General features: G+C 40.1%; 2 protein-coding genes across 3 annotated transcripts in view; one reads left to right on the forward strand and one right to left on the reverse strand.

Annotated features, from left to right (window-relative positions):
- The window catches only part of skic3 (SKI3 subunit of superkiller complex), a 125135-nt gene extending 124371 nt beyond the window's left edge, over positions 1-764 (reverse strand). For both annotated transcript variants that reach the window (XM_072583159.1, XM_072583168.1), the window contains exon 1: positions 692-764. The gene's annotated coding sequence lies outside the window, so the exon portion shown is untranslated. The remainder of the gene's footprint in view (positions 1-691) is intronic.
- Positions 765-990: 226 nt separating this feature from the next.
- Positions 991-25618, forward strand: part of arsk (arylsulfatase family, member K) — a 43380-nt gene continuing 18752 nt past the window's right edge. Inside the window, exons 1-4 of the mRNA XM_072583145.1 lie at positions 991-1194; positions 5146-5275; positions 20739-20898; positions 23541-23823. Coding sequence (XP_072439246.1) covers positions 1030-1194; positions 5146-5275; positions 20739-20898; positions 23541-23823 — 738 coding nt within the window. The 5' untranslated portion in view covers positions 991-1029. The remainder of the gene's footprint in view (positions 1195-5145; positions 5276-20738; positions 20899-23540; positions 23824-25618) is intronic.

A 25618-nucleotide genomic window follows, 5' to 3' on the forward strand; every position in this document is an offset into this window, starting at 1 on the left:
CTTGAACTGAGTGATTATTAAAAATACAAAAAACATAAATTGCTGGTGAAGCTCAGCCAGTCTGGCAGCATCTGTCAGAAGAAAACAGAGTGAACACTTTCTTGAGTCTGGTGAAATAGCATTATCTGGGTTTGAAATGTTAACACTGCTTTCTTTACTGATGCTGCCAGATTGCTGAGTTTCAACAACAATTCAGGTTTTAGATTTCCAGCATCCATAGTTCTTTGCTTTATTAGAAAATACCTAGCCCTGCAAGTTCTCTCCTCCCACCAGTACTGATTCAGTTCCCCTTTGAAAATTAGCACTGAATTTGTTTGCATCACCCTTTCATATAATGCATACATGGTCGTCATAACTCAGTGCAGACACAAACATCTTCATTCCTACCTATCACTCTACCAATTAGTTTCAGTTTGTGCTCTCTGATTACTAATCTTCCAAACAGTGGAAAATGTTTTTCCTTTTACCCCATCATAAAATTGAACACCTCTATTATTTTTAATCAACTTTCTTTAGTTGAGAAGAACAATCCCAACTCCTCCAAAAGCTGAAATAATAAACGGCCACGACTCCAAACTGTTACTGGCCCCACTCACTGGTAGCATGACGTCTCCAACAACCAATGTAATTGTTGACTGTTAAGGGAAATCTGTTCCTAGAGGTAAACCACAGTTAAAACTGAGACACTTACCAATCAGCTGTGTCAAACAGCTTCTCTTTCTGGGTCCAGCAACTTCAAGCACAAGCCAATCCCAGCATCCACTGCGGCACCTGCCCTCTCGGAAAGGAGTCAAATTCAACTCCATCCAGTCAAAAACCTTTTAATATAAAAATAGACGACGTTAGCATCCCGTTAATCGTAATACCAATCTGACTGTTTTCCGTTATTTTGATTATTTTTTTGAAGCTGAAGTTGTGGCAGAACGGTCACGTGGCCAGGCCCCCGCTGCGTGCCGCAGGGAAGGCTGGGAGTTGTAGTTTGAAGCGGGACGGGAGCTACGCTCTGCCTTGCGCGGACCTGGGGCGACAATGGAACGTTCTCTCGATTTAAACCGTTCTGTTGTAACCACCGCGATTGGGATCTTGATTGTGTTCGCGTTTCACGGAGCGGACAGCAGCCGGAGTGACTCTGGGATCGGCCCACGGGAGCAGCAAGTGGCAGCTAACATAGTGTTGGTCACTTGTGACTCTTTGGTAAGGGGAAATTTTGAGCGGAAACGGGGGTAAATGTTGAGAGGATAGCGAATTAATACTTGTGACCTGCTGCCACTGTAGATTCAATGAAGGGAGTAGACTTGATGTTTGTTTATTAACTTATTTCCTTTGAATAGTCTTAGTGTTCATAAATGTGAACACTTTGCATATTGGATTAGAATCCCTATAGTATTGAAAGAAGCTATTCGGCCCATCGAGTCTGTACTATCCTCTGAAGAGCATCCCACCCGAATACCCATTATCCCGCATTTAGATTAGATTACTTACAGTGTGGAAACAGGCCCTTTGGCCCAACAAGTCCACACCGACCCTCCGAAGTGTAACCCGCCGAAGTGTAACCCACCCAGACCCATTCCCCTACATTCACCCCTTTACCTAACACCACGGGCAATTTAGCCCAATTCACCTAACCTGCACATTTTTGGATTGTGGGAGGAAACCGGAGCACCCGGAGGAATCCCACGCAGACACTGGGAGAATGTGCAAACTCCACACTGACAGTCGCCTGAGGCTGGAATCGAACCTGGGACCCTGTTGCTGTGAGGTAACAGTGCTAACCACTGAGCCACCGTGCCTCCCATACCATGGTAAATCCCCCTAGCCTACACAAACCTGGACATTGGGGCAATTTAGCATGGCCCATCCACCTAACCTGCACATCTTCCGTTTGTGGAAGGAAACGGAGCACCCGGAGGAAACCGATGCAGACACCAGAGAGAACATGCAAACTCCACACAGACACAGTGAATACAGGATTGTATATTTTTATGATGAGGGGCAGAGCAAGAGAGATGTGCTTTACCCTGAACCCATCAGTGACTTCTTCATTTTTAAAAATTATAACTTAAATCTCTGGGGCCAGGTGTTATTTTCTTTAGCCCAGAGACCATGGAGAAGAATAATAAGCTACATAATGAGGAAACAAAAACTATGAAAGGTACCGACAGTCAACAAACAGCCGACCAATTACATCCCTCAATTTTGAAAGAGATGAGTTAATGGGTGGCTGAATCAATCTCGCCCATTTTAACGCTTGCCTAAAGGTCAAAATTGCTTCCTAGTATTTTCTTTGATTTCTGAGCAGGTTATTCAGAGAAAATGGCACTATCGTTTCCTGTATTGAAGTGCAATTAAAATTGGGTTCATTGAAGGAAAATCCTGCCTAATCAACTTCCTTGACAAAGTGACTGCTTGAGTGGTCTCTATCAGGATGTAAGTGTTGCTGGCAATGTTTAAACATTTGCAGCAACCTTCATTGAGAAGTGGATGATCCATCTTGACTTGACCTGAGGTACCCAGCATCAGCGGTACCAGTCTTCAACCAATTTGATTACTTCCATGCAATATCAAGAAATAGGTGAAGACATTAGATATTGCAAAGACTAGGGTCCTTGATGCCATTGCAGCATCAATACCAAAGTGTGGTTGTTAGGTCTGATTACTTCAGCCCTAAGATATTAGTGTAAGAATTCCTCAAAATACTGTGCTAGGTTCAAAACATCTTCACCTACTTTGTCCACGATCCCACAGTATTAAAAGTGGTTCCGCTTGATGATTTGGATGCTTCATTGCTACTCCATAGAAATGGAACAGTTCTTCCCAAATGTAGCTCGACCTGACAACATTCAGAAATGGGCTCAGTGGAAAATGCCATTTGTGCCACAAGTACCAAGTAATGATCATCTGTAATAACAGAAAATCTAACTGTCTAGACATGCAAATTCATTAAAATCCGATTCTTTACAATTAAATTGTTTGCCTGATTGAGGTGATTAATAGCGTTCAATCATTACTCAACTTCTATGCAAGTGTATGTTGGCAACAGTTAGTACCTTTCTTAATCTGCCTGTTCAGAGTTCTTATTGCACATCTCTAGAGCAGGTGAGACTGAAACTCAGGTCTCCTGGCTCAACAGTAGGAATATTACCACTATACACAAGAGCTCCTTAAAATCCAACCAGGTGCCTCTAAACATGGATAGGGTACGAACATGCAGTATGTACTTTTTTTATATATCCCCAAGTTTGTACCTTTTTTGTTAATTTTTTTAAAACCTATTTTCCTAATTAACCTCTTCAGAGATGTTATTACACACCTCTGGAGCAAGTAGGACTTGAACCCAAGCCTTCCAGGCCAGGGTTAGGGACACTACCACTGCAACAAGAGCACTGTTGTACCTTTTATTGAGGCCAAAAGTGTACACGATCTTTCAGGTGCAGTTCAACCAACTTCCTAAACAATTGAAGAAAGACTTTACTACTCCTGTCCTGAAATCCTCTTGCAATAAAAGCTAACATTTTGTCAGCCTTGCTAATAGCTCGCTGCAGCTACATATTAATCTTCAGGTTCTTGTCAACAAGGACACCTAATTCTTCATTTTCCTACTTGTTACCATTGAGGAAGTGCTCTGCATATCGGTTTCTCCTACCAAAGTGGATAATCTTACATTTTGACATATTTATATTCCATGTTTTTGGCTATTCACTAAACTTGTTCAAAGCCTCCTGAAGCCTTTTTACATCTTCATCAAACACATATTCCCCTTGCACAAACATAAATTGCTGGAAAAGCTCAGCACATGTGGCAACATCTGTAGAGAGAAATCAGAGTTAATGTTTCCTCAGAACTTCCTTCTTAAATAATGGGGTGTCATTTGCTACTTTCCGATCAATAGAAATCATCCAGAATTGTGGAAGGCATTCATTGTCTCTAAAGCCACCTCTTTCAACACTTTGAGATGTAGACCATCAGGTCCTGGGGATTGGTAAACTTTCAACCATAATTTTCCTACCATCATGTACTTGCTAATACTGATTTCCTTCAACTCCTGATTCTACCATCACTATTTGGTCGCTCATAACTAATTCCAAGCAATGTCAGCTATCCCTTGCTGTTTCTTAATTCTACTTGCTGTGAACAATGTTAATCTTTCCATTTTGAGTTATGCCTTAAGTTCCCAACTCCTGACAAACTAGTTTAAATTACTTACAATGTGGAAACAGGCCCTTCGGCCCAACAAGTCCACACTGACCCCCCCGGAGGCGCACCCACCCAGATCCATTCCCCTACGTTTACCCCTACACCTAATACTGCGGGTAATTTAGCATGGCCAATTCACCTAACCTGCACGTTTTTGGACTGTGGGAGGAAACCGGAGCACCCTGAGGAAACCCACGCAGACACGGGGAGAATGTGCAAACTCCACACAGTCAGTCGCCTGAGGCGGGAATTGAACCTGGGTCTGTGGCGCTGTGAGGCAGCAGTGCTAACCACTGTGCCGCCCACTCCAACAACATTAGCAAATCTCTCTGTTAAGGATATCGGTTCCACTCTTTCCACTCTGGTTAAGTATAACCTGTCCAACGTGTACAGGTTCCAACTGCTCAGAAATGATCTCAGAATCATGAGGCTTATCTGTAGCTTTGAAAGTTGGAATTGCTCTGAATTAGAATCTTGGAGTCTTCTGGGCTAGAAAGGAAGCATTTTAGAATTGTTCTTTGTTGCAGTATGTATGAATGGAATGGAAAAACATTTGTCCACAACTCTAATTCATGTTAAATTGCAAGATACAGGAACACACCATCAAGCTAGTAGAACATGGAAAATTTTGAGTTGTATGTTAAATGAAACCCCAGCTAATATCCCAACAGGATATTAAGGACCTGTCGTTTCGTTTGAAGGAACATGTAATGCATTTCGTGTCCTGACCAACAGTTGTCACACTGCCATCATTGTCAAAGTTAAATTAACTGACTGTTTATTTGATAATCATGTGAAAAATAAAACACGTGCCTTAAAATCGGGTGTTATTGCAACATTTAATCCTCAAATCTGATAATATTGTGAATCCCATTCAAAATTTTCTTGTAAGAGAGCTAGCAATTTTATTAAAATTCTACTAATCTGATGAATTTATCTTTTCTCTTCTAGGATGGAAGGTTGACATTCAGCCCACAGAACCAGACAATTAAACTTCCCAACATAAACTTCATGAAGGACAGTGGTGCTGTTTTTCTCAATGCCTACAGCAACTCCCCAATCTGCTGTCCTTCTCGAGCAGGTATATTTCTTAAAAATAAAACCTTTACAAGAATTTTCTATCTCTTCTGAACCTATTGCAGCATTGTACATCTAGACCAGAATCTTGCAGTCTTGCCTAAGCTTTAGAATAGTGGGCTGTTGGGGAAATGAATTGGGGGAAGCAAAAAGTCAGTTTCCCAGCAGTGAGTTAAAGTTTGGAATTAAGCTGTCAGAACTTTTCCTGCAGGTCAGCCTTCACAACGTTGATAGTCAGAAGTCTCCAATTCATTCATTAGCGTGGTATGAATATTCAGTGAGACCCCATAATGTTTAGAGTGTAATCTGTTTCGGCAAAAATATGTTCATAAACCTGCTAATGTATATGAGAGGTATGACTGGTAGGGTAGACTTTTTCTTTTCTAAGCTCTGGAAAGTACAAATTTCTTCAACTTGGCTTCTTCACAACTAAACCATTTCTTGGCACAAAGTTTTACAAGTGTAAGGGTTGAAGCCTTGAAGTGATCAACCAGTCTGTCCAAGTTAGACACCCACCTGCAAACATGACCACGGCAAGCCAGTGGGGTTCAACTCAAAAGGTTCATATAAAGGTGGAAAGGAACAGTGGAAATAAAAAGGGCATGGCAGTACTGCAAGAATTCCTGAGGAGAGACATGAGAAGGACATATGGGACAGGGAATGATGGGAACTTCATATTTAAGGTCAGGAAGACATTGTGATTAGGTTTGCTGGGAATGGAGAAACAGCTGATGAATTGAATAAGGAATGGTGTAAAACTGCATATGGGAAAAGATCTGAGTGCGATCGTGTAGAGAGCACAACTTGGTCGGTGTCTTCTGCCCTTCTTTTCCTACTGCTTCATTTGGTGCCACCTCAGCAGCCACAGTTGATCTTGCTTGTTCTCTTTGATTAGATGAGATCCCCTATAGTATGGAAACAGGCCTTTTGGCCCAACAACCCTCTGAAGAGTAACTCACCCAGACCCGTTCCTCTACCCTCTATTTATCCCTGACGAATGCACCTAACACTATGAGCAATTTAGCATGACCAATTCACCTGACCTGCACATCTTTGGATTGTTGGGAGGAAACCTACGCAGACACGGGGAGAATATGCAAACTCCACACACACGGTCGCCCAAGGCGGGAATCCAAGGTGCTGTGAAGCAGCAGAGCTAACCACTGAGCACCGTGCAGCCCAGATTCTAATTCTAATTCTTGTGAAGAAATATCATTGAGCTGAAGATGCCTGAGCTGCTGAGTACTGTAGCTACTTTTTATGTTTTAAGTAAGAATCTTCACAAATAAGTGAGAGACTGGTACAAATACTGTAACTTTGATAATTACGATGAAGAGCTAGATGATGATTGCATGCGAAGCATTTAATGGATATACCTGGTCCCACACTCTTGTGTAACAATTGTCTGTAAGGGCAGCCTTACAGTTCACGGTGGAAGTAGGTTGTTTCAGTAGGATTGGTGCAACTTCTTCCTTTCACTGCCGCTCATTGAAGTAAATTATATGCAGCTGTTCCACATTTCATGATCACAATAGGATGTCTCTATTGATGTTATGTTCATCAAAAGTATCTGGTCATAAACTTATCTGTACCAATGCTATTGACTTTGTTTGGGATGGACTGAGGCTAAACTCTCAGATGGTCTTTTCAGGATTTTCACTGTAAAGCCAGACTTGGCATATTTATGTATCAGTCTTATGTATTTTCCAAAGTTGTGGTGTGATATGCTAGAACCTTCATGGATTTTCAACCCATTTATTGATGTCAAGAAAAATAAAAGGTAAAAATGGCCTGACACAATATTCAAGTTTGGTGGTGCATGGCCAATATTTCCAGTGATGTTTGTGTAAACCTGCCAATACTAGAAATAGTACAAAACAATTGACTACTTGTTTCAAAAGTGATGATGTATGAGGCGGGAAGTTTCTGTTGCAATAATTTCCGTGTCCATGAATAACTTTATTTTAAGGTATTTTATCCGTAGGGAATTTTTTAACTTCATTCAAAAATAATTTTGGTCACGTGTATTTTATACCATTGGTTTATTTATCAGTTGTCATTTTTTTAAGTCAGCAATTTTGTTAAATAATTTACAAATGTCTTAATTTTGTGTGCCAGCTCTAAATTACAACATTTCCCTTGTTGCAGCTTTTGTGGCCTTATATTCATCTAAATTTTGTTCTGGCCTGTCCTTGTTAAGCTGGTGTATCTTGGATGATTATATTGTTTTTTAGGAGCTTGCTTGTTAAAATACTGGCACCCATAGATAAAGGAAGAAGTATGGGTATGCTCAGGAAAAGTTATTAAAGGTTCCTTAACAAGTAACCAGTCAGGGAGTATGAAAAAGGTGAGGAGCTTAACTTCAGACACGGAGTTAAGGGGACAGCTTTGAGACTGGTATGATCAATGCGGGACTGTGGGTGTTGGACATTTCGGTCAGCATGGACTAGTTTGGGCCAATGGGATTGACTTCATGCTTGGGACTCTATGACTCTAATTGCACACAATAAATGAAACAAAGTAGAGGAGCTTGTTGTGCAGATTGAAATTGGACATATTATGTTGTGCACATCACAGAGACATGGCTGCAAGGGAATCAGGCTGGGAATCAAACATCCAAGGAAAGGTGACCTATTGAAAGAACAGGCAGATGGGCAGAGAGATGGGGTTAGTAAGAAATGAAATTAAATCAATATCAAGAAGTGATTACAGAGTCAGAAGGCATAGGAGCTGAGTGGATAAAGTTGAGGTACTGCAAAAGAGAAAAGACCCTGATGGGAGTTATGTACAGGCCCCCAGCAGTAATCAGGATATGGGGCAGAAAATAAATGAGATAGATAGAAAGGGCATGTAAAAAAGGCACAATTACAATAATCGCTGGAGACTTCAATATGCAGATAGACTCGGAAAATCAGTTTGGTGGTAGTTCTCAAAAAAAGGAATTTGTGAAATATCTATGAATTTTGTTTTATTTTAAGCAGTTTGTAGTAGAACCCCGAGGAGACAGTCAGTTCTGAATTTGGTGATCGTAACATGGTAAACTTGGTTAGGGAGCTTATGATGAAGGTACTCCTGCGTGCAGTGACAACAATATGATAGAATTTACCCTGCAGTTTCAGAGGAAGAAGCTGGAGTCAGCTCTAACGGTATTATAATTGAGTAAAGACATGAGGGAGGAACTGGCCAGAATTAATTGGAATGGGACCTCAGTCGGGAAGACAGTTGAGTTTCTGGGGTTAATTCAGTAAGCCCAACAGAAATCCTTCTCAAGGAAGAAGAAACATACTAAGGGAATGGCCTATAAGGGAAGTCAGGAAAAACATAAAGGCAAAAGAAAAAGCACACACTGTGATGAAGATTAGTGGGAAGCCTTTCAAAACTAGCAGAGGAGAACTAAAAAAACAATAATGGAGGTGGAGTCAAAGATATAGAGTAAGCTAGCTAGTAATATGAAAGAACATAAAATAGTACAGCACAGGAACAAGCCCTTCAGCCCTTCAGTGGCTGTGCCGACAATTGTGCCATTCTAAACTGCATGTGGTCCATTTTTATCTGTTCCCTGCCTGTTCATGTGTCTCTGAAACATTCACTAACATACCTGTTCTACCACCAAACCCTGCAGCACCTTTCCAGGCACCTAACACCCTATGTGTGAAAAAGCTTTCCTCACATCTCCCTTAAACATTTACCCCTTACCTTGAACCAATGCTCCCTAGTATTTAAAATTTCCACCCTAGAAAAAAGATTTTGACTATCCACTCTATCCATTACCTCTCATAATTTTTGGTATACTTCTATCAGGTCACCCGATCTCCCTAGTCTCCGACACCTTAGTAAAAGCAGTCCAAGTTTGTTCAACCTCTCCTTATGGCTAAAATACTCCAATTCAGGCAACATTCTGGTAAACCTCTTTTGCACTCCCTCTAACATCTCCATATCCTTCCTATAGTGTGGCAACTACAATTGCATGCTACTCTAAATGTAGCCTAACTTGAAGTTTTATATAGCTGCAACTTGACTTGTCAATTTTTATGCTCGATGTCTCAACCAATGAAGGCAAGCATGCTGAATGTCTTCTTTATTTACACATTATTTGCTTGTGTTGTCACATTCAGGGAGCAATGGACTTGGACCCAAGATCCCTCTGCAAATCAATGCCCCTACGTGTCTTGTCATTTATTGTATACTTTCCTCTTGCATTTGACCTCCCAAAATGCATCACCTCACTTGTCCTCATTAAACCCCATCTGCCATTTCGCTACCCAACCTCCCCCTGCTCTATAGTCTGATGTATCCTTCAACAACCTTTCTCACTATCTGCAACTCCTCCAATTTTCATGTCATTTGCAAGCTTACTAATTAGACCATTTGTATTATCATCTAAGCCATTTATATAAATTAAAAACAAAGGTTTCAGCACTGATCCTTGCAGAATACCACTGGTCTGATTAGAAAAACACCCTTTCACATCTACCATCTATCTCATGTGACTAAGACAATTTTGGATCCAATTTGCCAACTTACCATGGATCCCATGTGACTTAGTCACCTGTTACCTTCTCAGACCTTTTTAAATGTTTCAGTAAAGTTCATGTAGACAACATCCACTGCGATACCCTGACCAATCAGCTTCTTCACTTCCTCAAAAAATAAAAACAGTTTTGTGAGACAAACTTTGCCTGCATAAAGCCATACTGTCTATCCCTAATAAACAATTTTTTCCGCAAATGCGAGTAAATACTGTCCCTAAGATTCTTCTCCAATACTTTTCCTACCACTGAACTAAGGCTCACCAGCCTATAATCTCCTAGATTATCTCTGTTGCCCTTTTTAGTTAAAGGAACAACATTGGCTATTCTCCACTCTTCTGGAATTTTGCCTGTGGCTCAAGAAAACAAGGCCCCAGTAATCTCCTCCCTTGCCTCCTTCAGTATCCTGGGATAGATTCCAACTTACCAACCTTAATGTTTTTCAAGACACCAAATGCCACTACCTCCTTAATATTGACATGCCCCAGAATATCAACATACCCCTCTTTAATCTTACCTTCATCGTTGTCCTTGTCCTTGGAGAATACCAATGCAAAGTACTCATTAAGGATTCATCCACTTTCTCTGGCTCCACATATATATTAACTTCTTTGTCGCTGAGTGGGTCCACCCTTTCCCCATTTACCCTCTTGGTCCTAATATATGGATAAACCCTATGTGTCCCTTTCTAGCCCACCTAATTCTTGTTTAAGTTCTTTTCTGTTTATCTTTATCTTTATCCTTTATCTTTCTCAAGGCTCTTGTTTAATTTCAATTTCCTTAACCTTACATTTGACTAAAGAAGATTGGAAGTTTTTTTTAAGACATACATAAGATAAAAGGGAGGTAAAAGTGGACATTGGACTAGTGGCAAATGAGGCTGGAGAAGTAGTAATGGGAACAAAAAAATGGCAGAGGAATCGAATAGGTGCTTTGCATCAGTCTTCACAATAGAAAATACTAATAGCAGACCAGGAGAGAATAAGGGAGCAGAGATGACTATAGGGGAAGGTGCTGGGGAAGCTGAAAGGTCTGAAGATGGATAAATCGCCCCGAGTGGATAGACTACACCCAGGATCCGGAATGAGATAACTGAGGATATCGTGGAAGTATTAGTGGTTATCTTTCAGGAATCACTGGAGTTAGGGAGGTCCCAGAGGAATGCAAGATGGAAATGTAACACTCCTGTTTAAGAAGGGAGGGAAGCTGACGGGAAATTATAGGCTGGTTAGCCTGAGCTCACCTTTGTAAGACTTTAGAGACCATAACCAAGAATGCGATTGTGGAGTAATTGGAAGTGCATGGTAAAATAGTCAAGAAGAGGTCATGCCTGACAAACCTGTTGGAATTCTTTTGAGGAGGTAATGAGCTAGTTAGACAAAGGTGAACCAGTGATATATTTAAATTTCCAGAAGATCTTTGACAAGGTGCCACAGAGGAGACTGGTAAATAAGAGTCTATGGTGTTAGGAACAAGGGCTGAAGAAGGGCTCATGCCCGAAACGTCGATTCTCCTGCACCTTGGATGCTGCCTGACCTGCTGCGCTTTTCCAGCAATACATTTTCAGCATTTATCTCAAGAGAACTAGAATACAAGAGCAGGGATGATATCCCGCTGAGGCTGTGTTGTGACAGTATTTGGAATATAGTGAGTCGATTTGGGCCCTGTATCTAAGAAAGGATGTGCTGGCCTTGGAGGGGAGAAGGTTCACAAGAATCATCCTGGGTTGAAGGGCTTGTCATATGAGGAGTAAGGATAAGGGGGAAATCTCATTGAAGTGGACAGAATACTGAGAGGCATAGAAAGATTTGATGTGGAGAAGATGTTTCTACTAAACGAGACATTAGGACCTGAAGGCACAGCCTCCAAATGAAGGGACGACCCTTTAGAACTGAGATGAGAAGGGATTTCTTCACACAGTGGTGAATCTGTGGAACGTATTGATGAAGATTGGCTGTGGAAGTGAACTCATTGAGTCTCTTTAAGACAGAGGTAGAAAAGTTCTTGATTAATAAGGGGACCAAGTCTTATGGGGAGAAGGCAGGAGAATGAGGTGAGAAATATACTGGGAGAAAGGAAGGACTGCAGATGCTGGAGATCAGAGTTGAAAATTGTGGCGCTGGAAAAGCACAGCAGGTCAGGCAGCATCCAAGGAGCAGGAGAGGCGACGTTTCTGGCGTAGACCCTTCATCAGGAATGAGGCTTATGCTCGATACGTTGACTCGCCTGCTCCTCGGATGCTGCCTGACCTGCTGTACTTTTCTAGCACCAAACTTGTCAACAGAGAAACATATTGACCATAGTCAAATGGCAGATCCAGCTTAATGTGATTACCACCTCACTTGACACCTCCAGTATTGCTAAAATATCAGACTGATTGTCCAATGTTGGACAAGCATAAATTTCTCTCATCTAAATAATAGGAAATTATTTTGACTTGAAACATTCTTTAGTGATTGCATAAATGGTTACCTAGTCACTGAACCTGTCACTTTTCCTGCAACAGTTATTGCCTGGATTAAGACAGTTCATAACACAGACTGTGAGATGTAAAGCATAAGGGACAATAGAAAACAAGGATGGTAGTGATAAAAGCACTTTTTCTTTGAGAAAGTTGCTACTGTAAGTTAGTGAGGCACATCTATGGATTAAATGTAATACATTTAATGTAATACAATTGGTTTTGTGTTCAGTATCAGACAATTGCTATGGAATTGAAGCAGAGATTAAGTTTAGGAGATGTATAGCAAGGAAACAGACCCATCGGTCTAACATGTCCATGCCAACCAGATACCCTAATCTAATCTAATCCCATTTGCCAGCACTTGGCCCATATCCCTCTGAACCCTTCCTATTCATAAAGGAAAGGCTGATAGGTGTAAGGAATGCTGCATGACTAGAGAAATTGAGGGTTTGGTTAAGAAAAAGAAGGAAGCATATGTCAGGTATAGATAGGATAGATCAAATGAATCCTTAGAAAAGTATAAAAGGCAGTAGGAGTATACTTTAGAGAGAAATCAGGAGGGCAAAATGGTGATATATGATAGCTTTGGCAAATAGGGTTAAGGATAATCAAAGGGTTTTTATAAAATACATTAAGGACAAAAGGGTAACTAGGGAGAGAATAGGGCCCCTCAAAGATCAACAAGGTAGCCTATGTGTGGAATCGCAGGAGATGGGGGCAATACTAAATTAGTATTTTGCAGTGTTTACTGTGGAGAAGGACATAGAAGATATAGAATGTGGGGAAATAGATGGTGACATCTTGAAAAATAGATGGTGACATCTTGAGGAGGTGCTGGATGTCTTGAAACGCGTAAAAGTTGGTAAATCTGTGAGAAGCTAGGCATGTGATTGCCAGCCTCTTGCTGAGATATTTGTATCATCGATAGTCACAGGTGAGGTGCTGGAAGACTGGAGGTTGGCCAACGTGGTGTCACTATTTAAGAAAGGAGGTAAGGACAAGCCAGGGAACTATAGACCAGTGGACCTGACGTCAGTGGTGGGCATGTTGTTGGAGGGAATCCTGAAAGACAGGATTTACATATATTGGAAAGGCAAGGACTGATTAGGGATAGTCAGCATGGCTTTGCGCATGGGAAATCATGTCTCACAAACTTGATTGAGTTTTTTGAAAATGTAACGGAGGATTGATGAGGGCAGAACTGTGGATGTGATCTATATGGACTTCAGTAAGGCGTTCAACAAGGTCCCCCATGGGAGACTGGTTAGCAAGGTTAGATCTCATGGAATACAGGGATATATGCCTGCCTCCTGTCTCAACCTCTTTGAAACAAACTCAAAATGCTGAAGAAAATCAGCAAGTCTGATAGCTTCTGCAGAAAAAGAATTAGAGTTAATGTTTTGAGTCTCGTATGACTGTTCTTCAGAAATGACCCTTGTGAAGCCTAATTTCTGGAAAACATCTTTCTTTCATCAGGTTTGTGACCGATCTTGTCTTGTATCATCTTCAACTTCAAACCTAAGTCTAAAACACCAGGCACCTGCATAGTATGAGTTACTATGAAAGATATTCTTCACTGGACACAGATTTTCTGAACTTAGACAAAAATTGCACAATTAATGTCCAAATCTTAGACCTACAGCTTATTCTTAAGTATAACTCCTTTCAACCTTTTTCACTATTTTCTTTCCTCATTGTATGGTTGTGCATGTTTTGACAATTAAATCCCATGAGCATGAGTACTGAAGGCTGTGTTAGCTGCCTGAAGCCAAGTTTAAGGATATTTCCTTGGGATTAGGGCTGGAAAGGGACTTGGAGTGGGAGAAGAGAGATCCAGTCATTGTCATCCATATTGCATCTAATGGCATTGTTAGAACTGGAAAGTAGATTCCATTGAGAGATTTTGAACAGTTAGGAGTAAACTAAAGTGCAGATCCTCCATGGTAATAATCTCAGGATTACACGTGAGCCACTGGAAAATTAACATAAGGTAAATAATATCAAGCAGTTAAATGTGTAGCTTAAAGATTGCAGAGGGTTTCAATTCATGGGGCACTGTCATCAGTACTACAGAGGAGGGGAGCTGTACCAGTCAGACAGTTTTATTTGAACCATGCTAGGACCAGTATCCCGGTGAATCCAATAACTGGAGCTGTAGAGAGAGCTTTAAACTAATTGTACGGAGAGTTCAAGAATTGTGGGAGGATTTACAACATGGGGTAAACCCCTCTGCTAATTTAAACCAGCAACACAGAAAAGATTCATCCTGTGCTATAATCTGTTAAAATTCAAGGGGCAAAGAACTAACCCAGAGGTCACTATTTAAAGTAAAAGAAATAGCAACTTTATTCTTTAAGTCCAACAGAGGATATTAAAACCAACAACTATTTACAACTCCCTTCTCTTAAATCTATCTTTTACCTCCCACTCTATAATACCAGTCCGGTTAAAAAATCCCAATTAAGATTTATAAAAAAGTATAATCACGTTTCAAAACCAGTCAGCTTTGATGACTCTCCTTTGTAGATTTTCCTCTGTAGATTCTCTCCAGGTTGGTCTCGATGCTGTGCTGTGCAAACTTCCTATTGACAAGTATGTTTCAGAGAGCTCTTCAGCTAGCAGTCTATATTTGTTGTTCTTTGGCAGTTCTACCCCCAACTGTTCAAAATGTCCGGTTTTATACCCCAAAACATCGGATCGTTTCATTAGTTTTAATGTTATCAAAATAATAAATTCAAATTTGATTGAATTTTGGTATCTAGGGCATAATTCAAACTGGCCAAATTTGAATTTATTTTTGTTGATTGGCCAGCCAGCTGCTGCTATTTTTTTTGACCAAGTTGTTACATTGTTACCTTGTTCAGGATGCTCTGTATTTTCAGTCCTTGCTAGCCTTTCACCTCTCTTTAAGGTGCAGTACACGTCTACACCTTCATAACAGAGGTGTGGAGAGGAATGTAGGCTTGCAAAACAAAAGGATATGGCAGCATTGCAGGGCCATTATTTTGATAGCAATTTCCAGACTTTCTCAGGAGGTGCAGTGTATATAAGCATTTTTTAAAAAAGCAAAAGCTATGGACAAAAGGGGTAAATTGGCACAAGGGCAAAATTAATGGCTGTTTACATGAATGTGCATGGAACAAAATAAACAAATTAACTACACAAATACAGGTTAGTGGGTACAATTTTGTATCCACGTAGAGTCATGGTTTAAAGGAAATTGAAACTGGGAACTAAATGAGTATGTAATCCTCCAAAAGCACAACAGAAGGGAAGGGGTGTGGGGTGACTTTGTTATTATGAGATGGAATGAGTACATTGGCAAGAAATAGATTGGGTGATACAGAATCCACATGAGGGAGGTAAGGAATCATAAAGGGAAGAAGGCACTGGTGGAAATAGTTTATAGACTTCAGACCAGCTGTTAGATTTAGAATTAGATTTATTTAATATTGTCAATTGTTCCTAGGTACAGTGAAAAGAGGATAATGTCACCATGTTCTGACGTCATCTTGGATTACAAAATAAATTACTGAATAAATTGTGCAGCTAGTAAAATACTGAATACATCAACATTAAATTGACATTACTAAAAGTGAAACAGCTTCAAAAGTTCATAGAGTCATACAGCCTCATCAGCCCTACCAGTTGATGCCGACCATGTTCCTAAACTAAACTAGTCCCATTTGCCTGCGCTTGGCCCAAACCTTTCTTATTCATGTCCTTATCCAAATGTGTTTTAATCGTTGTAACTGTACCTGCAACCAACACTTTTCTGGCAGTTTATTCTGCACATGAACTACTCTGTTTAAAAAAAAGTTGCCCCCCCCCCACCTTGTCCTTTTTAAATCTTCCTCCTCTCACCTTAAAAATATGCCCCTTCGTTTAGAACATTGTCACCCGAAGGGAAATACCCTTGTCATTCACCTTATCTATGCCCCTCAGGATTTTATTAACCTCAATAAGGTCACCCCTCAACCTACTATGTTTCAGTGAAAAAAAGTCTCAGCCCTTCCAGTCTAATTTTATATCTCAAATCCTTCATTCCCAGCAATGTCCTGGTCAATCTTTTCTGAACTCTTTCCAGTTTAATAATATCCTTCTTATAAACGGCGACTGGAACTGCATGTAGTACTCCAGAAGAGCCCTCACCAAGGTCCTTCCCTCCCCACAGCCTTCATCCTCTCTGCTCCTCCAGTTACCACCATCTGACATCACCCTAGGTCCTGGCAATGTGCTCCTTTTCTGCCACTGGCACCATCACTTCTGCGTTTGCTGCCTGCAAGCGGGTGACTGTCATGCTGCACGGGTCCCACACCATCTCTGACGCTGGACATCGACTGATAGGTCCTGACTCTGAGTTGACTGACAGTGTCTTGGATCGACTTCCGATACTGCTTCCCATGAACAGAAAGAGGACATCAGGAAGATGCCACAGGGAAACCAAACCAAACAAAAAATTACTGAGCTGGAAGGACAACAATGAAGCCATGTGGATGTGGCAAAAATTGTCGCATGAGCCATGAGTGGCTGAGCCCTGTGCTCAGGAGCTGAATGCTGTCAACCCTGCCACCGTCAACTTGGAAAGCTGTTCTTTAAGATAGAGAATAAATCAGAAGACAATGAGGGCATGTAAAAAAAGAAAAAGGCAGCACCCGAATTTAAGATGACTGTGAAGTTCTTGCAGATTGGGAAGATCAAATTGGCAGAAGTGATCACAAGAAAGAATTCATAGTTTTTTGAGAGAGTTTCCCAGAGTAATATGTTCTGGATCCTGCCAGGGATCAAGTTATGTTGCATTTGAGACCAGTTTAATACATGATCTCCTAAAGAAAAGATCCCCTAGGAAATGGTGAGCATGACATTGATATTCTAGCGTTCGATTTGAGCGTGAGATACATGGGGTTGGGAAAAACCTGTGATAAACTTAAAGGGTAAATACATGGAAAGTGACCACAGAGGTGGCTGAAGTATACTAGGCAAGTAATTTAGCAGAAAATATGAGAGATGTTTTCAAAAAATGAAAAATCTATCCCACTGAGGAAGAAGGATCCTTTGAAAAAGATACTCGATCGTGAATAAGCAGGGAAGTTAAGGACAGTATTAGGTTGAAAGAAAAAACACACAATCTGGCAAAGACTAGTAGTAAATCAAAGAATTTGGAAAGTTTTTAAAACCAACAAAAGGTCACTCAAAATAAAACGAAAATAAACTGAAGGCAAACTATCAAGTAACACAAAAAATAAGTCAATAAGAACTGCTTTCAGTATATAAAAATGAAGAGGGAGGCAATAATGAACATAATCCCCTTAGAGCATGAAGGTGGAGAAATAACATTGGAGAGCCAGGGAATGACATGAGTTGATCAAATACTTTGCATTGATAGAGGATATTAATTACATTCCGAATACACCAAATAAGTGGGAAGGCTGAAGGGTACCAGGAAGGAACTAAGTACAATAACTACCACGAGAGAAAAATGTACTCTGGTAACTAATGCGGCTAAAGGTCAATATGTCCCCATATTGTGTTGGATCGTCAGATATTACTGAAAGTAGCTGCAGAGATGGTGAATGCACTGGTAATAATTGTCCAAGAATCCTTAGACTCTGGACCAGTCCTAGTAGTCTGGATGACTGCCAATGCAGTGCCCCTATTCAAAAAGGAAGGTACCTAATTAACTGAACGTGTCTTTGGCCAAGTGTTAGATGCTATTAGAAAGGATATAAGCGAGCATTTAGAAATGAATATGAAAATTGAGGAGAATCAGTGTGGATTCATGAAGGGATAATTACACCTAATTTTTTTTTTTACAGTTCTTTTGAGGAGATAACAAGCTGGGGAGATAAAGAGGAATCAGTTGATGTGATATAATAGGATTTCCAAAAGGCATTTGATTAGGTGCTGCACATCAGAATATTTAAGAATCTGTGGTCTTGGAGTAATATATTTGCAAGGACAGAAGATTAGCTATCTAATAGAAGTCAGAGTTGTGATACAGGGGTTATTTTAGGAAAGGCAAGCTGTGACTAAAATACCACAACTAGGCTCACGTTCGTTGTCAAATATTAATGACATAGATGACATAAATGTACTATTGCCGAGTTAGTGAATAACACATAAATGGAGGGGAAGGTAAGTAGAGCAGATGACATGAGGAGTTTTCAGAGGGATATAGACAGATTGACGATGGGCAAAAACTTGGCAGATAGAAATATAATGTGGGAAAATGTGATGTTAGCAAATATGGAAGGCAAATGAAATGTTGACTTTTTTTATTTCAAAGGGAATAAAGAAAAATGCTGGGGCTGTCTTGCAAAAGCTATACAAGTCACTAGTCAGACCAAAGCTGGAATACTGTGAACAGATTTGGGCCTTTTATCTAAGAAAATATATACTGTCATTGGACACAGTCCAGAGATGTTTCAGTTGGTTAATCTTTAGTATGGAAGGACTTTCTTATGAGGAGACATTGAGTAGGTTGGACCAGTACTCATTAGAGTTTAGAAGGATACATGGTAACCTTTTTGAAACATTTATGATTCTGAGGAAGCTTGATGCAGTAAATGCAGAGAGGTTGTTTCTCTTTCTGAGAGAGTCTCGGGCCAGAGTGCGTAATTTCAGAATAAGGAGTCACAGAGATAAACAACACGGAAACAGACCCTTCAGTCCAACTTGTCCGTGCCAACCAGATATCAAATTAATCTAGTACCATTTGCTAGCACTTGTCCCATAACCCCCCAAACCCTTCCTTCCTATTCATGTACCCATCCAGATGCCTTTTTAATATTGTAATTGTATCAGCCTCCACCACTTCCTCTGGCAGTTCATTCCATACACACACCATCCTTTGCGTGAAAACATTGCCTCTTAAGTCCATTTTAAATCTTTCCCCTCTCATCTTAAACCTGTGCCCTCTAGTTCTGGACTCTTCCAACCCAGTTTAAGACAGAGATGAGGAGGATTTTTCTTTTGGAAGGTGGGGAGTCTGTAGAATTGTTAACCGCAGAGGGCTGTTGAGGCTGCGTCATTAAGTCTGAGATAGGCAGGTTTCTAATCATCAAGGGAATCAAGGTCAAGGAGTTAAGAAAGAAAAGTGGAATTGAGAATTATCAGAACAGCTATGATCTAACAGAATAGTGCAGCTTCTCAAAGGGCTGAATGGCCTACTTCTGCTCCTACATCTTATAGTTTTAACATTTCTGTTTCAAATCCTACAGGCAGTTTGTTTCATGTCATATTAAAATAAAAATGGACTTTATAAACAGAGCATATGGAAAGGGTTTTGCAAAAGGTGAAAGATTAAGCAAAATTTTAAAATGTCCCTGTTTACAGATAGTAAAAGAGGGAAAAAATTCAATTAACGTCCTTGTCTTGTTTATTAGCAAGTGCTATTTGAAAAATTGAGCCATTTCAACAATGATAGGGACCAAGATCTGATTGAAGAGAGTGACTTCATGAAAACTGGGATATATTTTGGAGGCGACAATACATTCAAGGATTTTGAAAAGGAAAGAATAGTTGAAGGTGGGACAGTAGTTTTGAAGGATAGAGGCATGAAGCGTTGGTTTCTTATGTGAAAAGAAGTGATGACAGTAGTTTTAAACATGTAAGGGGCAATGCCTGAAAAGAGAAGACCATTTACAATTACAGCTAACTTAGGAACCAAGAACAGAATTTGGGTGCCCAGCAGTTCAGTGGGAACAGGAGGTTGGTCTCATGAAAAAAATGAGCTCAGAATGGCCTAGAGAAGGAATGGGAGAGAAATGTGAGAGTGCATGGTCAGGGCAAGGAGAATCATGAAGATAATTTAGTCATCCGGGCTAAAGGAAAGAAGATTAGATGACAGAGGCACTTGATGGGGTGGTATTTATATTAATAACAAACCAATCCATGTGGTAGTTAGGGTGGAGGGTTCAGGAAAAAGAAGATTTTAGAAAGATGAGAAAAAATGTTGGGTTGCTTTTGCATTCCAGGAAGTTTCAGCAGATAGGAGTAGGACCAAATAGTTTTGTTTTTGGAAGTAGTCCACTCAGACCTGGTGGGCAATAGCTAAACCAGTTGTCTGCCAAATTCTACAACAAAGTCAAAAATCACAAGATTATAGTCCAGTAGGTTGATTTGAAATCTCTGAAAGCTTGTGATTTCAAATAAACCTGTTGCACGATAACCTGGTGATGTATGATTTTGTCCTCCCAGTCCAACAGTGGCACTTCCACGTCAATTCTAGAACAAACAGAATGCTGGAGAAGCTCAGCAGGTTTGACAGCATGTCTGGAGGGGGTATCAACTCTGGCAGATTCTGTGGAGAGAGAAACAACTCTTGCTGAGTTTCTCCAGCTTTTTCTGTGTATATTTATGTTCCTATGTTTGCTAAGCCTGCACCAATTGCTTTCTTCATTGATTTATAGCTTTTAATCATCATCAATTTAATAAGATTTATGATTAGAGCCAATGTTTTTCTAATTATTAAGCCTTGTGGAGTGGCCGATTTGTTCATTTAATGGAATCCTGGAATAATTACAAGTGCCTGAACCATGATTACCCCACTTGGATGAAAATCCTGCAGAAATATGGTTATTACACAAAGGTCTATGGTAAAACTGATTATACTTCTGGACACCACTCTGTAAGGTAGGATACTTTTTTTAATTTGTCTTTTTTGGTGAGAATTTCTGTTAGCTTTCCTTCTATTTAGAATCAAATTTTTTTTAAAAAAAGGAACAAAGTCTTTACATTGCAGCCGGTTGTAGCTCCCATTAGCTATGAATAATACATAATTTGATCATTCCATTTGTATGGCAACAGAGTATGTAAGGTGTAAAATGCATCTGGAACATGTACCACAATTCAACTTTGTTAAATCTATGTACGTGTAAAGTCACTCTTCCTAGAATGTGCTTTTTAAAAACTTGTCCATTAGATGTGGCCATTGCTGGCTAACCTAACATTTATTGTCTATCTCTAATTGCCCTTGAGACAGTAGCAGTGAATGCTCTTGAGCTGCAGATCTTGGGGTATAGGTATGCTGGCTGTGCTGTCAGAAAGAGATTTCCAGAACTTCAGTGGTGCATGGCTTGTAGGGGATCTTATAGGTGCTGATGTTCCTATGCTCTATCCCACTTCTCTTTAGTAGATGTCATAAGGTCAGAAGATACTGTCAAGGAGTCTTTGTGAGTTGCTGTAGTATATCTTATAGCTGGTACACATTGCTGCTACTGTGCATCACAGATCAATTTGTTGCCAATCAGTTGTGCTTTGATTTTTCCGAGATGATGTTGAACTTTAAGTGTTGTGCAGATTCACCCATCTGGACATGAGAGAGTATTCTTGTCATGCCACTGACTTCTGCCTTGTAGATAGTGAACAGACATTTTGGAGATGAAAGTTGAGTTACCCATGCCTGAATTGCAAGTTTCTGAGCTGCTGTTCTAGCTACAGTGTTTAATACGTCTAATCCACTTCAGTTTCTGGTCGCGGTAACCCCAGGATGTTGATTGCCAGGTATTACAGTGATGGTGGTGCCATTGTATGTCAAGGAGTGATCAGTAGATTCTCTTTTTGAGACTATCTGTGGTGCAAATATTACTTGTCACTTATCAGCCTAAGCATGCATGTTGTCCATGTCTTATTGCATATGGAGCTGACCTGCTTCAGTGTCTGAAGAATCGTAAATAGTGCTGATCATTGTGCAATTATCAAGCCATGCCTCCAATTCTGACACGTTAAACAGTTTAGGACTATACTCATTGGAATGACAAGTGATCTCATTAAAACAGAAATGTTTTTTAAGGGACTTGATAGGCAAAGTGGAGGCAGGATATTTTCCCTCATGGAAGAGTCTCGGGCACAGATTTTGAATTAAGAGGTGTCAAGTTAAGACTGAGATGAATAGGAATTTATTCTAAAGGTGAGAGTCTTTGGAACTCCTTGCCAAAGAGAGCTGTGTGTTTAGAGTCCTTGTGTATGTTTAAGGATGAGATAAATTGTTGATCAGTAGGGGGATCAAGGGTTATGGGAAAAGGGCAGGGAAGTATACATGGGGAGTGTTGGATGAGTCATGATCCAATTGAATGGCATAACAAGCTCAAGGGGCTGAAAAACCTCCTAATTTCATAGTCTTACAGTCTGACCTTATGATGGAGGCAAGGTTATTGATGAGGAGGATCACTGGAATCAAAATGTTAACCTTGCTTTCTGTCCACAAATGCTGTTACACCTGCTAAGTTTCTCCAGTAACTTCTGGGTTTTTTGCCATTGAAGCAACTGCCTGATTAGTATTTTGGTTTTCTAAATGTCCTGCTACTATTTTTTTTAATTTATTCATGTTGTGGAATGTGGGCTTTGATGGCTGGCTAGCATTTATTTCTTATACCTAGTTGCCCTTGAGCAGGTGGTGGTAAATTGCCTTCTTGAATTGCTACAGTCCACCTGCTGTCAGTTCACCCACAATGCCAATAGGGAAGGAATTCCAGGATTTTGAACTAGCAACAGTGGAGGAATGGCGATATATTTCCAAGTCAGAATGGTGAGTGGCTTGGAGAGGAACTTGCAGGTGGTGGCATTGCCACATATTTGCTGCCCTTGTCTTTCTAGATGGGAGTGGTTGTGCATTTGGAAGGTGCTGTCTAATGATTTTTAGTGAATTTCTATAGTACACACTGCTGATACTGAGCATCAGTGGTGGATGGAGTGGATGCATGTGGATATAGTACTAATCGAACATGCTGCTTTCTCCTTGATGGTGTCAAGCTTCTTGAATGTTGTTGGGGCTGCATTCCTCCAGGCGGTGGGGGGAATATTCCATCACACTACTGACTTGTGTCTTGTCGATGGTAGACAGGCTTTAGAGAGTCAGGAGGTGAGTTACATGCTGCTGTATTCCTAGTCCCTGAACTGCTCTGGTAGCAACTGTGTTTATGTAGTGCGTTCAGTTGAGTTTCTGGTCAATGATAACCCCCAGGATGTTGATAATGGTGAATTCAGTAATGGTAATACAATTGAATGTCAATGATAATTGCATGCCATTTGATAATGGATTCTGCAATTTTTTGAGTGATCGTTATTAGTCTAAACTGCTTTTCTTGTCCTTTGTCTTTACCCCAACAGCTAATTCATTTATTTTCTCTGTGGCCACTCCTTTTAACACTCAAAGATCAAAACTCTTAACGCTACCAATCAAAATCTAAAACTGATTTAAGAGTGAATAGATATTTGGTTATTGTTTGTGTTAAATTGATAATTTTGTTTTGTACAATAATTCTCATTGACTTCAGTAACCGCGTAGAAGCCTGGACAAGGGACGTCAAGTTTTTGCTTCGCCAGGAAGGTAGACCAACAACTGTTCTGACTGGCAATGAATCAACTGTGAGAGTCATGGACCATGATTGGCAGAATGTAGATGAAGCTACAAAATGGATCCGACACAAAGCAACACAGCTGGATCAACCATTTGTTCTGAGTTTGGGTCTGAATTTGCCTCATCCGTATCCAACGCCAAGTATGGGAGAGGCATGTGGAGGTTCCACATTTAAAACATCACCCTACTGGCTTAAAAAGGTATATTTTGCAAAACTGAATTACTGATCCTGCTATATTAAGATATATTTAGTTCCCATTTTTAAACTAAACAAAATGTATCGAACTGTTAGTGTTTGGTTATTTAAAAGCAATATGAGAAACCAGACAGTGGAACAACTCCCTTTTCTTTTTTCTGTAGAAGCTTCCAGATGACATGCGTCTTGTTCATAAACTCCTATTAGCCATGAGAGAAATAAAATTTTCATTTGGCTGACATGGGCACTTTTTTAGGGGTATGCAAGTGGCAAGATAACGTGAAAGAAAAGCTTTTCTCTTAGCTGTTACGGAGTGGAGGGTTAGGGAAGCAAATAGTTATGATTGTTGTAAATTGACTTTGTTGTATTTTGAGTTGGTGAATCTTGAATATGTACTGTACAATAAGGGTTTGACTGTTATTAGGTTAGAGCCTTGAATAAAGTTGACCAAAAGTAAACCTTTTCATCCTACAACAATGGTGCAACACTACAAGTCATTGAACAAAAAAGAAATAAGGGTCGATTTTCTTAAGTAGGGTAACTTTGAGGAGGAACAGCACTCACATGGATTGCCTTACACATCAATGTTTTCTGTAGGCTACTCAACAACCCAAATTCCAAGTTGAGCATGCTTGAAGTTAGCCGAAAATGTGTTGCTGGAAAAGCGCAGCAGGCCAGGCAGCATCCAAGGAACAGGAGAATTGACATTTCGGGCATGAGCCCTTCTTCAGGAATCAGCATCTGCAGTCCTCACTTTCTCCATGCTTGAAGTTACCCTCAAAGAATTTAAAGGGACTCGTACTCCAGTAAAAAGTTAGGAAGAATGTTACCTACACTTCTTATTTTTTATTCATTAATTTAATCAAGCAATTGTTAAAATGAACTTACTCTCATCTGAAGGTTAGCTACTATTGAGTTCAACTATATAATATATGCAACTACCAGTTCTGCTTGGTGCATCAGAAATAGGTGAGGATGAGAATTTGTAGCAAAAATATGATTGCATTTCTCCCAACTTCTGATACAGTTGACTTTAGTAATTCAGCTGATACCTTTGAATCTCACAAGGCCCGACCAAGGCTAGAGCGCAAAAATCAAGGCTGACACTCCAGTATGATATGAAGGGAGAGCTACCAATGTTAAAAGTGCCAACTTTCAAATGCCATATTAAATTAAGGTCCCATCTGCCTGTTCAGGTAAATGTAAAAACTAAGCCCATACACAGGTTTGAAGAAGAGCAAGAGAGTTTTCAAGGTTGTTCTGGTCATTATTTATCCTTCAATCAACATATCAGAAGCAGATTTTCTCATCATTAGACCTTGCTGAACATAAATGGAAGGCCATGTTTCCGACATTGCAATCATGTTTACAGTTCAAAAACTGCCTGATTGGCTATTAAAGCAGTGGTCATTAGAAGTGGTACTTTTCTTTTCTCCTGCCGCTCACTGCTGTTATCTCTCTCAACAGAGACTTCTCCAAAGATTTTTTTTGAAATGTTGCCTGCATAAGAAACATTTTCCCATAAAAATCTCCTAAACTCGTTCATTTGTGAAATAAATAATGTAAAGCCAGATTTTTAATTTCGTTTACTCTTCTCCAAATACTCAATCTCCAAACTAAATCTAATTAGACTTTTTAACGATCACCCAGAATTACCTGGAGCAGGCCAGCTTGTTGCATCATGTGGCCAGACTTTGATTTTCTTTTTGTCCTTTGCTCTTTAGTTCTAATATTTTTGTACCATAAGTTACTGAAATCCAAATTGATAATAGCATGGTGAAGTAATTGGGGTTTCTGGG

This window comes from Chiloscyllium punctatum, chromosome 2 (assembly GCF_047496795.1).
Source record: "Chiloscyllium punctatum isolate Juve2018m chromosome 2, sChiPun1.3, whole genome shotgun sequence".
Lineage (NCBI taxonomy): Eukaryota > Metazoa > Chordata > Chondrichthyes > Orectolobiformes > Hemiscylliidae > Chiloscyllium > Chiloscyllium punctatum.